The 14987-nt window shown below is 36.2% G+C and overlaps 2 protein-coding genes across 3 annotated transcripts in view; both read right to left on the minus strand.

Moving 5' to 3' along the window:
* LOC127644750 (CREB-regulated transcription coactivator 3-like) overlaps positions 1 to 10532 on the minus strand; it is a 51470-nt gene extending 40938 nt beyond the window's left edge. The window contains exon 1 of one of the 2 annotated variants that reach the window (XM_052128109.1): positions 9122 to 10532. In XM_052128109.1, coding sequence (XP_051984069.1) covers positions 9122 to 9253 — 132 coding nt within the window. In that variant the 5' untranslated portion in view covers positions 9254 to 10532. The remainder of the gene's footprint in view (positions 1 to 9121) is intronic. The other variant, XM_052128119.1, reaches the window with a different exon arrangement.
* Positions 10533 to 11930: 1398 nt separating this feature from the next.
* The window catches only part of LOC127644209 (ras GTPase-activating-like protein IQGAP1), a 57234-nt gene continuing 54177 nt past the window's right edge, over positions 11931 to 14987 (minus strand). The window contains exons 35-37 of the mRNA XM_052127274.1: positions 14832 to 14954; positions 13719 to 13827; positions 11931 to 13611 (exon numbers count right to left, since the gene is read on the minus strand). Coding sequence (XP_051983234.1) covers positions 13498 to 13611; positions 13719 to 13827; positions 14832 to 14954 — 346 coding nt within the window. The 3' untranslated portion in view covers positions 11931 to 13497. The remainder of the gene's footprint in view (positions 13612 to 13718; positions 13828 to 14831; positions 14955 to 14987) is intronic.

Raw genomic sequence — 14987 nt, forward strand, 5'->3', positions numbered from 1 at the left:
AATGGACAGAGCACAAGTATTGTTCAGATGGTAAAAAACAAAAGCACATTTCTCTCATTATTTCACCTTTAGAGATGAGGTGCTGAATGAAACATAATAAACTTTGTTAAACCAAATGTAGTTACGTGTCTGGAAATCTGAGGTTCTCCGTATCCAAAATGCAAGTATACAATTGATTTAATTAGATGTTTCGAAACATAAATATTAATTTGACATGCCAATGGCATTTGAATTAAAAGAAGCAAAATCAATATGGCTATTATTATTTTCAGAGCTGTTCAGCTGCGGGGTGAAGATGACATTTTAAAACAGTCTACTTCATAACATCCTTATACCACACCTAAATGTTACAGCTGTTATTCGCATGTCATTCCTTATTTCTTGAGGGTACAAGTATTTTCTTTCTGTGTTTTGTGTATCAGTCACTTTGGTCATGTTTGGGTTGTCTAATTTCATGTTTATACCCACATTCTTAGTTCACAGATTAGGTCTAATATCTACCAACTGTATATTGAACATCACAACCAATTTAGTGGCCAGGTCTCCTCTCTCAGGGATTAATAATTTCATTACATTTAGCCAACAATCAAATCATTAACTCAGTGACTAAATCTTTGATCCTGCTTGTGAAAACTACACAGGGCCCAAAAGCTGACAGCATGACTTAACAAGTGACTGAAACTCCATAATTTGCTTCACAGAATGTGAAAGTATTTATTAATTAATATTTGTAAAGCGCATATATGGGGTTATACAAGGCATAAATTATACCTTGCAATGTATAAATGTATAAATGTGATACAATTTTGGGGGAAATTGTAATATACTACATAAAATATATTTCGCTTTGGATGCATTTTTTAAAACCATGATGGTAAAAATAGCTATTTTTTATTATTATTTTTTTCTGTATGCTCAAATGTTGGCAGGGCAAGTAAAAATCTGAACTACTGGCCTGACCGGGCCAATAGAAAAAATCCTTAGTGTTGAGCACTGTTAATTTAAAATACTTAAAATGTATGTAATCAGTGACAGTGAACAAGCATACTGTATATACCTAACATAAATATGTATTTTTCAGCTGGGCAGAATTATTAGTATTTCGATGGTGTCACCACTGCCCTCTGCTGGGATGACTTTTAGTCCCACTTCATCCCTGATTGATAATTTTACTCTTTAATGAACAGTACTTTTTGTTAAAAATGCACCTATTATGGTTTTTAAACATGCCTAATTTTGTTTTAAAGGTCTCATACAATAGATATACATGCATCCAAGGTCAAAAAATACTTTAATTTGCTCATAATTTAAATTGCAGCATTACCTTTTTTCCCCAGTGTCACAAACGACTCGTTCAATGATCCGTTCTAAAGGATGCATTCTAAACTCCTTTCAGCGAGCCTACTCTGCTCGGTCAGATGTCCCAGTCTGTCGTAATTGGTCTACCGCTAGACCAGTGCGTGTCGGAAAGGAAACACCCACTACCATATCCAAGTTTCATCTCCGTTTGAAAAAAAATGTCCGATAGTGATACATCAGAAGATCAATCGGAAAATGGTTTGAGTTCCAGGACTGAGAAAGAATATTGCTAACATTGTTCTACATTACACAGAAATACTAAAGCATAATAATGAGCCTTTATAAATTAAGCGTTCAAGCGCACGCATAAAGCTTGCCGCAGCGCACCGGCAAAAGTAATGATTATGAATGTGTCGGAAAAAACAGAAAGAAGACTGTCTGAACATTTTAATAATTTATTAATAAATAGTGTTTTCGGAGTCAGTGTCGGCTGCAAAGATGAAGTTGACGATGCTGACTCGTCATCTCCGCAGTAGTAGATGAGAGCAATGCACGTTAAGTTAAACATGTCATGCAGTAAGCATGGTACTAATTTAGCTTCCACACACTTGGATATGCGCCAAATAATAGCGCACATTTATCTGGGTTAACTTTGGTGCGAGCGGCCATGTAAAGTGGATAACGTTAGGCTACTACCGACATGTTTCAAATGATAAGAAATGTTTGAGGTCGATGAATGTTTGGATTTCCTGCCCGACATAATTACCACATGGACTAGTTGTGTTACCAGTCACGCACTGCGTGACTTCCTGTAGTTTTTTTTTTTTCCTGCGACCAACCGACTAATTAAAATTTGGTCAACAAAACCTCTTCTCATCGATTAATGTTTGGTCGATTATTAGGGGGCAGCCCTATTGCATATGTCCTGAAAGTAGTAATAATAATAACAAATTCAAAAGTCACTTTTCATGATTCAGACTTTGTTCAAAGTATAGGAGTCTTGTGAAAGTATAGACTCATGAATTTAGTACTGTAAATCTAACCAAATCCTTACTCCCTTTATCATTTCTGTTTGCTTTTTTTATCATCATATAGGAAATCAAATTTCATTTTTTATCAGATTAAATCGAAGAAATAATCGATTATCAAAATGTAGTTGTGTTAGCTGCAGCACAAAATATTTATATTTTATATACCTGACTGAAAAGAACAAAGAAGCACATTTCAAGGCGATTTTCCAGTACTTACATTTCTAAAATCTAAATTCAAGCACTTTAAGCAATTCATGGACCTTTTATGGACCCTGTTAACATTGTGAAAAAAAAAAAAAAAAATCAAGCAATAGAGAGATTACGCTATTTGACTGGTCATTTCATTTATGACAGAAAACAATGTTGCAAATTTCAAAATATCGAGTTGTGCCTCGGTATGGGTCGTTAATTTTTTGGTTCGCAATTTATCAATTCTATATATCGTCCCATCCTACACAACACATAGCCTAAGTCATGTTTACTTGGACAGACAGACAAAGACTGTAGCTCGATTATAAGGGCGCATGTGCACTGAATGGCTCAACCAAATAGTTTGAAAGAACAACTGCAGACAGAATGAAAATCTGCTTGGAAAAGGTCTCTATTTTTGCAATTCCATTTGATGCCAGTGTTTTATAAAAAATTAAATCCAAAAACATTCATATATACAGTATAACACAACACATAGTGGTAAATGCAAGTCTATAAAAATGAGTTTAGATGAGATTTAAAAACAGACAAAGTTTCAGAAGATCTATTATCCCAAGACAGGGAGATCTACGGTATTGGCCAAAAAATACTGGCACCCTTGGTAAATGAGCAAAGAAGGCTGTGAAAAATATGTCTTTGTTGATTATCCTTTTGATTTTTCATTCAAAATATTCACCAAAAAATCTGAATCTTTAATTGAAGTAATAGAAAGTTGGGAAAAAAACATTAAATAAATATTTTTCTCCAAAAAACATTTACCACAATTATTGGCATCCCTATATCTGAAGTATATTCCAACTTAAATGTTTTAGAACACCTGAGTGACAAGGAACAAGAAATTGTTCAGGTCATGGCTTCCAGTTTCACATGGGTATAAATATGAGGTAACACACAGGCCAAATTCTCTTAGTCATCCATCACAATAGGCAAGACAAAAGAATAACATTATGATGTGCAGCAAAAAGTTTGTTGAGCTTCACAAAATAGTTAAAGCATTGCAAATACCCATTTTCACCATCATGGCAATAATTAAGAAGTGCCAATCAACTGGAGATGTTACGAATCGGCCTGACAGAGGATATGTGTCTATATTGCATGGTGAGGAGGATGTTCAAGAGACCAAAATTCTCCAAGGATCACAGCTGGAGAATTGCAGGAATTAGGAATTACACTATTGGAACTTCAAATGGGTCAGATAAAAGAGCTTTTTGGCAGTAAACACCAGAAATTAGTTTGTCGCCCATGGTTAAATATGGTGGTGGATCTTTAATGTAATGGGGCATTTTTATTTTATGCCAGAGGTCCTGGACATCTTGTTCGGATAAATGGCATCATGCACTCTATCAAATACTAACTGATAAAAAAAATAAATAAATCAAAACCTGATTGTCTCTGCCAAAAAGCTTACAACGGGCTGTAATTGAATCTTCCAGCAGGCTAATGATCCAAAACACGCATATAAATCAACAAAAAGAGCTCACGGACCACAAAATTAAGGCCATGGCCATACCAGTCCCCTGGCCTGAACCTCATAGAAAACCCTATAGAGAGACCACCAGTGTAGACCTCTGAATTTGAAGGATCTGTAGAAATTCTGTATGGAGGAATGGTCTCCGATCTCTTGCCATGTGTTCTACAACCTCATTAGGCATTACAAGAGAAGACTCAAGAGCGGTTATCTTGGCAAAGGGAGGTTGCACAAAGTATTGAATACAAGGGTGCCAATAATAATTCACACACATTCAACATAAATATTTGTTTATTTTGATAAAACTTCAGTTGTGTTTGGAATTGTTTGAAATCATTTGAGGATAGATTTTTTTGAATATTTTGAATGGTAAATGGTCTGCACTTATATAGCGCTTTTTTATTAACCTTAGAGGTTACCAAAGCGCATTACACTGTGTCCCAATCACCCATCCACACTCACATTCCACTGCACTGCCATGCAAGGCGCTAGCCTGCCATTGGGAGCAACTCGGGGTTCAGTGTCTTGCCCAAAGACACTTCGGCATGTGGAGCCGTGTGGGCTGGGATTCGAACCACCAACCCTGCGATTGGTAGCTGACCCGCTCTACCATCTGAGCCACAGCCGCCACTGAATGAAAGACCAAAAGGATAAACAATAAGGATTTATTTTTCACCTTGGGTGTCAATATTTTTGGCCACAACTGAAAGTGGTCTAACTGTTTCATTAGTAGGGCTGAGTATTGATACAGATTTTCCAATTCAATTTGATTCCGATTCACATGCCCTTGATTCGATTTGATTCCAATTTTGATTCTATTAGATTCAATATCGATTCATGTAGTTTATTTCAGTTATAATATCCATTTTGATTACATGTATAACATAAATTATCCCCAAGCTAATGCTTTTAATTATACAGGGGACCTTTTAATTAGGTACATTAGGAAATATACATTTTACTAATCATATTTAATTATTTAAATCAATAAGATATTAAATATTTAATATATTATAAAAAAAATACATAGTTAAATTACATAATTTGTACCATTTACATTGATTTGTTGAACACATGCTACAACCGGAACTGTCGCTTTTAGAAAAAACTGCATTTCTGGGAACAGCGCCTTTAAATGAGTGCATGTTAACTAAGAGGACTCAAATGGCTTTACCTCATCTGTGTGACGTATGATTAGAATGAAATGTTTTGGGGGTTTTTTTGTAGTTGTTTTTTAAATCAACAACTGTAAGAACTGACTGTAAGAACAGAAAGGGCATTAAAAAGAGACCGTATTCAATGACAAATGGGTTGCGTGGATCTCGTCATGGAAACACAGAACAACTTTTACTCTCAAAACGCTGTGAAACGGAGTACTTCATGATTAAGTTACTACACAATTACTAGTTAGTAAAATGTAAACATGTACCAGCCAGTTACCAAATATATTCACTATAGTCCAATAGTGAAGTTTGGTTGCAAATACGAGTGATTTCCTCTCATTGAAGTGGAGGGTTGTGCATTGAGTGAAAGATCGATCTTGGGATTTTAGAATCGAAATCAAGACCCTTCACATGAAGATCATGATTAATCAGAAAACAATATTTTTATCCACCTCTATTCATTAGGTCTTAATAATTCTGCTAAATACTCTGAATGGCGATTAAATGCTCAAATCAAATAAATAACAGAGAAATCCACAGAAAACATTGGAAAGACCAAACTTTCTGATTTCTGAATCATTCATTATTGTACACACAAAAAAAGGTGTTCTATTCACGATGGTACTGACATTGTAAGTAATTTCTCAATAAGTGCAAGCCAGATTTAGCTGCTACTTTGGGATAATTGCCACACAGCCATCTCTCACCCTCTGTGCTTTATTGCTACTGTGGCTTAGAAAGAACCAAGCAAAGTGATTTTTTTTTTTTCTCAAAAAAGTGCAATGCTCAAAAATCAGTTGTCTGCCTGTCAGCTCTCAGCATATGGAACACATCTGTAATTATAGCAAAAGCATGCAAAAGCAAGTTGAGGCTTTACTAATGCACTGTTTGTAATGGTTCAAGACAGTGTTAAGATGCTTAAAGGAATATTCCAGGTTCAGTGAAAGTTGTTAAATCGACATTAGTGGCATAATGTTGATTACCACAAAAATTGTTTTGACTCGTCCTTTCTAAAAAAAAATAAAAAAAATAGTAAATAAGAAGAAAAAAAAATCGATAATACATTGAGGGACTTACAAGGTTTTAAGGCAAAAACATGAAGCTTATAATTTTATGTACATTCATTCTTCTGTTAAAACTTGTGTATTATTTTAGCTCTAAAGTCAATAGTCGATTTTGCGGTGGACTAATAAATTACCAGGATTACAAAGTTTGCAATGATTTGTCATGGCAAAGAAGTTTGTAAAATTGGACATAACTTTACACAGAAAAGGTAAGCAAGCAATTGAATCACACTAAAATCATATTAGCATGCATACTGTTTACGTATTGTGGCTATACTTTTGAAATGGTGAGTATTGTAACGTTTACAGATTGGCACACTTTACTTCCATCGTAAGTGCCTCACTGTAACCAGAGTATGTGGAGCGGCAACAATTTCCTCTCTGAGCTCAAAGCATTCTTTAAATCACTCCGCTCCACTCCGGGTTGTCCATTTCCCACTCCTCACTCGCTGCACGCTCCTGGATTAGAGAAACCCCGCTCAGTGTTCGCTCCATGGTAAAATTAGCGCCTAACTACCTCTCCACAGTAAAGCTATTTCAGTATGCTTTTAAATATCACAACCCCCCATGCAAGTGTATTAAAGGTGATGTATGTAATATTTTTACTGTACTAAATAATAAAATAACCATAATATGTCATTAGAGAATTTGGAAACATACTAAGTTGAAATACTGGCTTCTTCGATAACAATGCTACAGTCAGTATATTCTACTTTGTAGTTTTCATTCCAGGCCGGAATTTCTGTTTATGTTTTGGCCTATGTGATTAGCCCACTGCCCTCTCACCAATAGTATTTCGACACCACCGGGTTTCCAGATTTGAACAACTTTGCAGGCAAACAACACTGCATGCTGCAGCCATGGAAGCCAGCAAACATACTGATCAAAGATAACAGATTCCACCTGACCTAAAAAGCCTCGACATCTGTCTAAAAAACACCATGACTAGAGGTGTAGTAAAACAAGAATAAATATTGGAGATGCCTTTGGAAGATGGAGACAGCTTAAAGCCCAGAAATCCTTTAAAATGGATGCTTAGTTGGCTAATTTGCATGTCAACATTCTGGCAACATGCATGAGCTTAGAGTCTGGGGCGGGGCAGACAACTGTCCAATTTGAACTGCAGTACAAATTTCAAACGCTTGTTGTCAAACTTACATAGCACTTAAAATAAAAATAAATACACAATTCTAGAAGTAAATACTAGAAGTAAAGCTCTTACATTAGCCCATTACATTAAAAACATTAGGCCAAGAGTAAATTATTTTATTGATTACATTTTATTGAAACATGACGGCAGCATTCTCTGGGTTTGATCAATTAAATAAATTACTAGATGATTTTTTTATTTTTTTTTAAAACATTAAATAAAAAACATATTAAATTACCAATCGAAGAAAAAAAAAATATTACCAGAACGAAAATAAAACATTAATTACAGCTTATTACATTAGCTGATGTGGCATGTCAGCGTAACACAGATCCTTTGTAGAGATGTGTGACTTCAGACGATGACACTTACTACGACACAACCACATGTTCTCCAAAAATATTAAATTACCAATCGAAGAAAAAAAAAATATTACCAGAACGAAAACAAATCAACATTGTTAATCTTGTCAACTACAAGATTGTGTTAAAAAACATTATGCAACAAATGCTTTTGATTGAGCTTAACTTGTATTGAACTGGAATATTCATTGATTTTATTAAATAAATGTCTAAAATGCAACAACAGTTTTTAACATCCATGAAAGCATTTTCCTCCAGGGCTCATTACAGTAGCTGATGTGGAGTGTCAGCGTAACACATCCTTTGTAGAGGTGTGTGACTTCAGACGATGACACTTACTACAACACAACCACATGTTCTTGTGCACTAGAAGAGGAGCCTGCCAAATCATGAATGGCATATCATGTTCGTTCATTCATTCATTCATTCATTCATTCACACCTACAGACTCAACATAGAGACAAGAGTGCTGTCTGAGGCGGAGCCTTAACTAAAGGAAAAACATTTACATAACCAACCCACTAAACCGGACCAAAACTATTCTCCAAACTATACTTCAAAATAAAAAAAGAAGCTCCATAGACATTAAAGACTTAAATATAGCCCAAAATTCATGTTCAGCCATGCCAAGATACATAAAAGTGTTTTCCCACAATTCCCCCTTGCAACATGTTCATCTTTTTTCTGGCCAGTCCAAAAATACAGTATGATGTCTCATATCAATCATGATGTATCAGCAGAATCTCTAAATGCTTACTTGGAGTGCATGTAAATATAAATGAAAATGCAAAGCAGCTATTCAAACTATAAGCATCTTCACTACAATTATTGCCCATGGTAACCATCATTTTGGCCAAAATACCACAGGTACAAACAACCATTATAGTTACTGAAAAAATATGACAAATTAATCTGAAATGTCCATAAAAAATTGCATTTTGTTTAACACTAGTGAAGACCAAAGTGGTAACAATTGTCTCTAGTAACTATTTTTTTTGATGGAAACTACGGTTGCCATGGTGACTCTGTAAGGGGCGTGGTTTCATAATCAACTAGAGTCAAAGGACAAAATTATGTTTGCTATCAATATCTGAAACAAAAAATGTCCTTAGTGATACCTTGTGAGTTTTATTAGATGTATTAATGATACATAATCTATACAGATTTCCATTTGAATTTCTGCAGTGTGAATGACAGGCAGAGAAGTGAGTCACTGACACACTCATCCCTCCTCAGGAGCTCGATGTGTTTGGGCATTTTACATTCATTTACACCGATTAAAGTACGTAGGGTACATATTTTACATCAAACTCAGGCATTTGCATTTGTCTATCAAATCGAGGAAACGAGGCAAAGTGAGAATACAGTGCTTACCCTTGAGACGGTGAGGTCTGTCATGAGCTGCTCGAAGGCCCGCGTCTCCTCTGCCTGTTTCTGGTTGTGCAGCGCGATCTTCTCGCTGAACTTCCGCGGGTTGGAGCCACTCGAGCCCGGGGATCCAGACATGGCTGGGCCGCAGAGTTCGGAGATCAGCGTCGCTGGGAAACGAGCGTCGATTCGTCGGGAAATAAGAATCAGATGCGTTTAAGTTGTCCCCCCATGTCTGAAAAGCGTGTAAGAGCGCAGTCTATATGCTTTAGATGGGTTTGAGGGTGTCAATCACAAGGGCTTTGCCACCATGAATGAGCGGGAAAACACGGCGAAACAGTACCATTAACAACTTAAAGGACTGAATTCAACAAATGTGAAAAATAAATATTTTTTTTATAACTGCTTTTATCAAAAAAACGTTGAATGTTTTTATATGTGCGATGAGTCGATTTTCTGTTTGCTAACAGTTTGTCAGGAAACTCGACATCGCTAAATATTTAAGCGTTTAAATTCGCTGGACAGATTTGTTTGACATTAACGAACCATCTCTTTAAACTTGCTATAACTGTAACGATAATGAGATGTTTAACACAGTACAATGCCAAACAGAAAAGCTTAAATATTTCGATTGGATTTAGGCTGAAAATCATCAAGTTCGCAAACGACTCAAGCTAACAAGCTAAATACTTTAGATACTGACGATAATTTATTTACGATTACACAACTATTTTAAGTGTCTACCATTATTGTTATTATTTACAGCAGACCATTTGTGTAAATGTATTGTTATTGCTTTGTCAGGTAGTTACAGTCAGCCGTGACAGCTAACCAGCTAATGAGCGATATGACACAAACCAACATCAAAATATCACAACTAAATTCTCAATGAACTAGAATGACAATAACCTGTTGTTCGAATCATTTAACTGTCAACTTAATTATATGGTAAATTCGAAACAATGTTATTGACCACAAGACTTAACTTAGTTTTGTGCGATTTCAACAAGTGGTCTCGCGAATGTAAACCTCATTACGCATTCAAAACTCATATAAACAGGTACGAGCAACACGAACTCCTCATAAGGTAGCAAATAAAACTCGGTACCAGACACTCGCTGTCCTGCACGAGGACAATCAGCGGCCACTGTTGTCATGCGAGTCTGAGAAAATGTTTAGATGTTACCGATTCGTGAAATGCAGCGGTGAAATCTGATCGTGTAGTCCATATTACTCCATTGAACTCTCTTCTCCGTGTCCATCATCTAGATCCACCTAAACTGTGATACACCGAGTCCTGACTATACCGCACATTTATTTTGTCAACTCTGATCGCTTACTCCGAGGAAAAACAAGCCGAGGAAAAAACATTCACGCCTGCCCCAAAACTGTATGCCAATTTTTTTTTAAAGTTGTGTCCACAAGGCGGCAGTGGAGTTCTCTTAAATGGGTACACAGCCATTTTATTTTTCTTCAAGACCCCATGAAATGGATTAATGAACAGTTTGTTTCACTAAGTTGATGTATTTCCTCTTGAAAACAGTAAGCATGACATAATAAAGGGCTTGTCTCTTCTGTTTGTTTTTTTAAGTAGCCAATAGTACGGTGGCCCAGGGGTGCACAACACAACCACATTTGCAAAGCAAATTAAAGCTGACAACACAACAGAAATAAGTCACCACACACAAAATTAAGCCGCAGCCCAATGGAAAATCCACAGCACAATGTAAATAAGCCACAACACAACAGAAAAGCCACAGTACAACCTTTATGAAAATGGAGTATTGAGATCATTTGAAAATAAAACAGCAAATTGGGATTTCTGTCTCAAAGGTATTTACAGTTTCCTCATTTACTTTGTACTATTTTTGGTGGTAGTACACAAACCCCTAAAGCTGCAGATACTGTTTGTATGGTGCTCACAGCCTTTGGAAAGGGGCTTGAAGTCTCAGTGTATTATTCCATGTTGATTTGGAGTTTGGTGATGGAGTCTTAACAGCTCTAAAGAGGTTATGGGAAAGAGGTTTGAATTTGGTATTGGAGGATGGGGAATAGGAAATATTTTTTTTTTAAATATTAAAACTATATCCAGGGATGCAAGGGACCTTATTCAGTTTCATATTTTGCATCGTTTCTACTGGACTCCCTCTAGATTGTTCAGGCTTGGTTTAAAAGACACACCTATACCTGCTGGCGATGTCAGTTGAAGGATGGAGACATAGCCCATGCTCTGTGGTTCTGCACTACGATTCAATAATTCTGGTTAAGAGTCCAGAATTTTATCTGTGAGGTTTTAGATACTCACATTTAATTCTGTCCTAGATTATGCATATTGGGTGATAGGGTGGGAAATATGACATACAAACAGCTTGGCAGATTAGAAGCATATGGTAAGAAATGGGACAAATATATGACCTTCTTGAAGGCTCTGGGTGAAGGCCATGTGGAGCGAAACTTTGTTCAAAATTTCTCTTGCTTAGATTATAGATCCTTCAGGCTTTGAATGCGCAGAACTGCTCATTAACTTTAGTTCTTCTCTGCCCACTGCCTTTTGAGAGTTCTGTCAGTCAGCCTAGCTGTGCGTGGCATTTGTTTACACAAAATATAAAACTGTTTTTTGCATAGTCCTGTTAAACAGAAAACAATGAGGGAGGCCGCTGATGTTAGACATCACTAGTATCTCTATTCTGTATGACTGCAATCTAATAAACTTCTTGCCTTTTTTTTTTTTTTTATCATTTGTGAATGATTAGTTATATCATAAGTTACCTTAAAGTATTGCTTTTGTTTAGAAACCCAGACACTTTATGCATCATTCACTCAATCACTTATTTTTATTTATTAATGGTTTGAGGTACAACAGCTAACAACTGTCTTCTATACCTATCTGCAATTCATGATAGAAATATTAGAATGAGTAAGCATGTTGTGTCTTAAAAAACATACACTGAGTTCAAAGAGTTTCATGTTTCATTGAAATTACCTTTTGCTATATCGTACATTGGACAGTGAAATTCATCATCCTTTGTCATCTTTCTGATCAGCGTTTTCACGAACTAGCTTTACTTTAAAGTATTGTCATTTAAAATGACAGTTTTGTGATACATCAAGATATTTAATCCATTTAGCAGTTCATATTTCAAAAAAATCTGGCATATTACTATATAGGATGCATGTGTAAATATACATAATACAGCTTTATAAAACATTTAAATAGAAAACAGTGTGGCACTTTGTTTGAAGGGAACAATAGCTGAAAACAACCCAGCCAATTATCAGAACCGAACACCAGAAATTACAGACGTTTTGCTTTAAAAGCTGAATCCTTTTGTTTCAAAGACTACATTAAAATTTCAGCTCGTTATATGGAAAGATTTTTAAGACAAAAAAACAAAAATAAATTCTAGATCTGTCAGTCTACATATATGTTCAATTGCATTTTTAAACTATACATTGTTTTATTGTTGTTGCTTTTAAAATTAGCCACTGGATTTCCTGAGCATAATGAGGTGTATCAGCCAAAATCATCACCAATCAGTCAAAATATGCAACTACAGTATTATTCAACTTGTTTCAGAGACATTCTGTAATAACCAGTGAGATAGATTATGACATTATTAGCACTGTGCGTGTCTGGCTGTCAAAACAACAGAAGGAATTTATGAGCCATGATAAGGATTCTCTACTACTTTTCTCCCTATAGTTTATTCAAGTTTTAGGCAACGTATAACAAAGAAAAATTGACAAAACAATGGACAAAAGTCTACGAAAATAAGTGTGACGTAAACTTAAAACTCATCCAGCATACAGCGTCTGGATGCTCAAAAACAAATATATAAAACTTTTCAATTATAATAATTTTTGACCAGCCAATGAAGTGCACATACTCTACTCATTGTTGGGTTACAAATAATAACATATTTAAACTCTGATAAATATATTTTGATAACATTTGAAGGAATGTGGCTTTAACACTCATTTGCTTTCATATAGAATAGGGATACTAAGAAACTATTTATTTTCTCCCAAAGATTAGATTAAGTAATAAAAATAGTTCATTGTACATATAACATATACAGTACTCAAAGCTCATGCAAGCACAGTTTGCCAAAGATCAAAGCAAACTACTATTGATACTCTTTTGGACACTGACAATCTCAATTAAAACGGACAACTGTCAACCACTGCATATCCAGAAGATTATGGTGATCAACAATATATTTAGTAATGTACATTCAAGGAATCTATCCTTCGAGAAAGGCACAAAAAGGTACGCTGGCAAAGTCAGAGTATTGCAGAAAAGACCAATTTAAACTGTGAAGGTGCATGTGGTTTGGGCTTCATTTGGTGCGCAACAGTCTGAGAAGTCCCTCTCGGAGTCTCTATTTGCCATAGAACTTCTTGTTGAGCAGGAAAATGAGAAGGTTCACGTTTACAGTAGCTCGATCAAAAAGCTTCATCACTGCCACTCCCTCATACTGCAACTGGAGCAGGTCCTGCGATTAAAGAGTAAAAAAAACATAGTTCTTACAAAAGGCAACTTCATCCTCTACATGATATCAAATTATGCAATGTTTAGGAATATACAGCAATGAACTTTCACCTGGTATTCCAGCATTAATGTCTCCAAATGAACTCCCATAAGCTTAGCTTTCACATCAAACACTCCTACAATCTCAGATGGTGAGATCTCGAAAATGACATTCTTATACCTGTAAAAGATTATGTGAATGTTATTAAAAAGGACAAACAGTAGGAAATGAGCACACACAACAATGTTTATATCCTATAAACGATATACAACGATCAGCCACAACATTACAACCATCTGCATAATATTGTGTAGGTCCCCTTCATGTCGCCAAACCAGCGCCAACCCGCATCTCAAAATAGCAATCGGAGATTATTTTCTTCTCACCACAGTTGTACAGAGTGGTTATCTGAGTTACTGTTGACTTTGTCAGTCTGAAACAGTCTGGCCATTTTCTGTTGACCTCTCTCATCATTAATGTGTTTCCATTCACAGAAGTGTCCCTCACTGGATGCTTTTGGCACCATACCGAGTAAATTCTAGAGACTGTTGTGCATGAAAATCCCAGGAGATCAGCAGTTACAAAAATAATCAAACCAGCCCATCAGCCACCAACAATCCTCCATGAGATTATCTAATCAGCCAATCGTGTGGCAACATTGCAGTGCATAGCAGCATTGCTGTGCATAAAATCATGCAGATACGGGTCAGGAGCTTCAGGTAATGTTCACATCATCCATCAGAATGGGGAAAAATGTGATCTCAGTGATTTGGAGTGTGGCATGATTGTTGGTGCCAGATGGGCTGGTTTCAGTATTTCTGAAACTGCTGATCTCCTGGGATTTTCATGCACGACAGTCACTAGAATTTACTCAGAATGGTGTCAAAAACAAAAAACATCAGGTGAGCAGTAGTTCTATGGACAAAAATACCTTGTTGATGAAAGAGGTCAACAGAGAATGGCCAGACAGGTTCGAACTGACAAAGTCTACGGTAACTCAGATAACTGTTCTGTACGCTCTGTACAATTGTGGTGAGAAGAATTCCATCTCAGATTGCTATTCTGAGATGCAGGTTTGCACGGTTTTGACAGCGCGAGGAGGACCTACACAATATTAGGCAGGTACTTTTAATGTTGTGGCTGTAAATATATCAACCCAAAAGCAATGAAATGTAAAAACTCACTGATTTTTCTGTAAATCCTCAATATCAATGAGCACTCCCTTTTCATGCAGACGGGCCGCCGTATACTTCTGAGATACCTGCTTACTCTTCTTAGCCTTATTGTCTCCAGGTTTCTTAGAAACTCTGAGTGAAAGAATGATGGGTAATTCATAGGAA

The sequence above is a fragment of the Xyrauchen texanus genome, chromosome 1, assembly GCF_025860055.1.
Source record: "Xyrauchen texanus isolate HMW12.3.18 chromosome 1, RBS_HiC_50CHRs, whole genome shotgun sequence".
In the NCBI taxonomy this organism is placed as follows: domain Eukaryota; kingdom Metazoa; phylum Chordata; class Actinopteri; order Cypriniformes; family Catostomidae; genus Xyrauchen; species Xyrauchen texanus.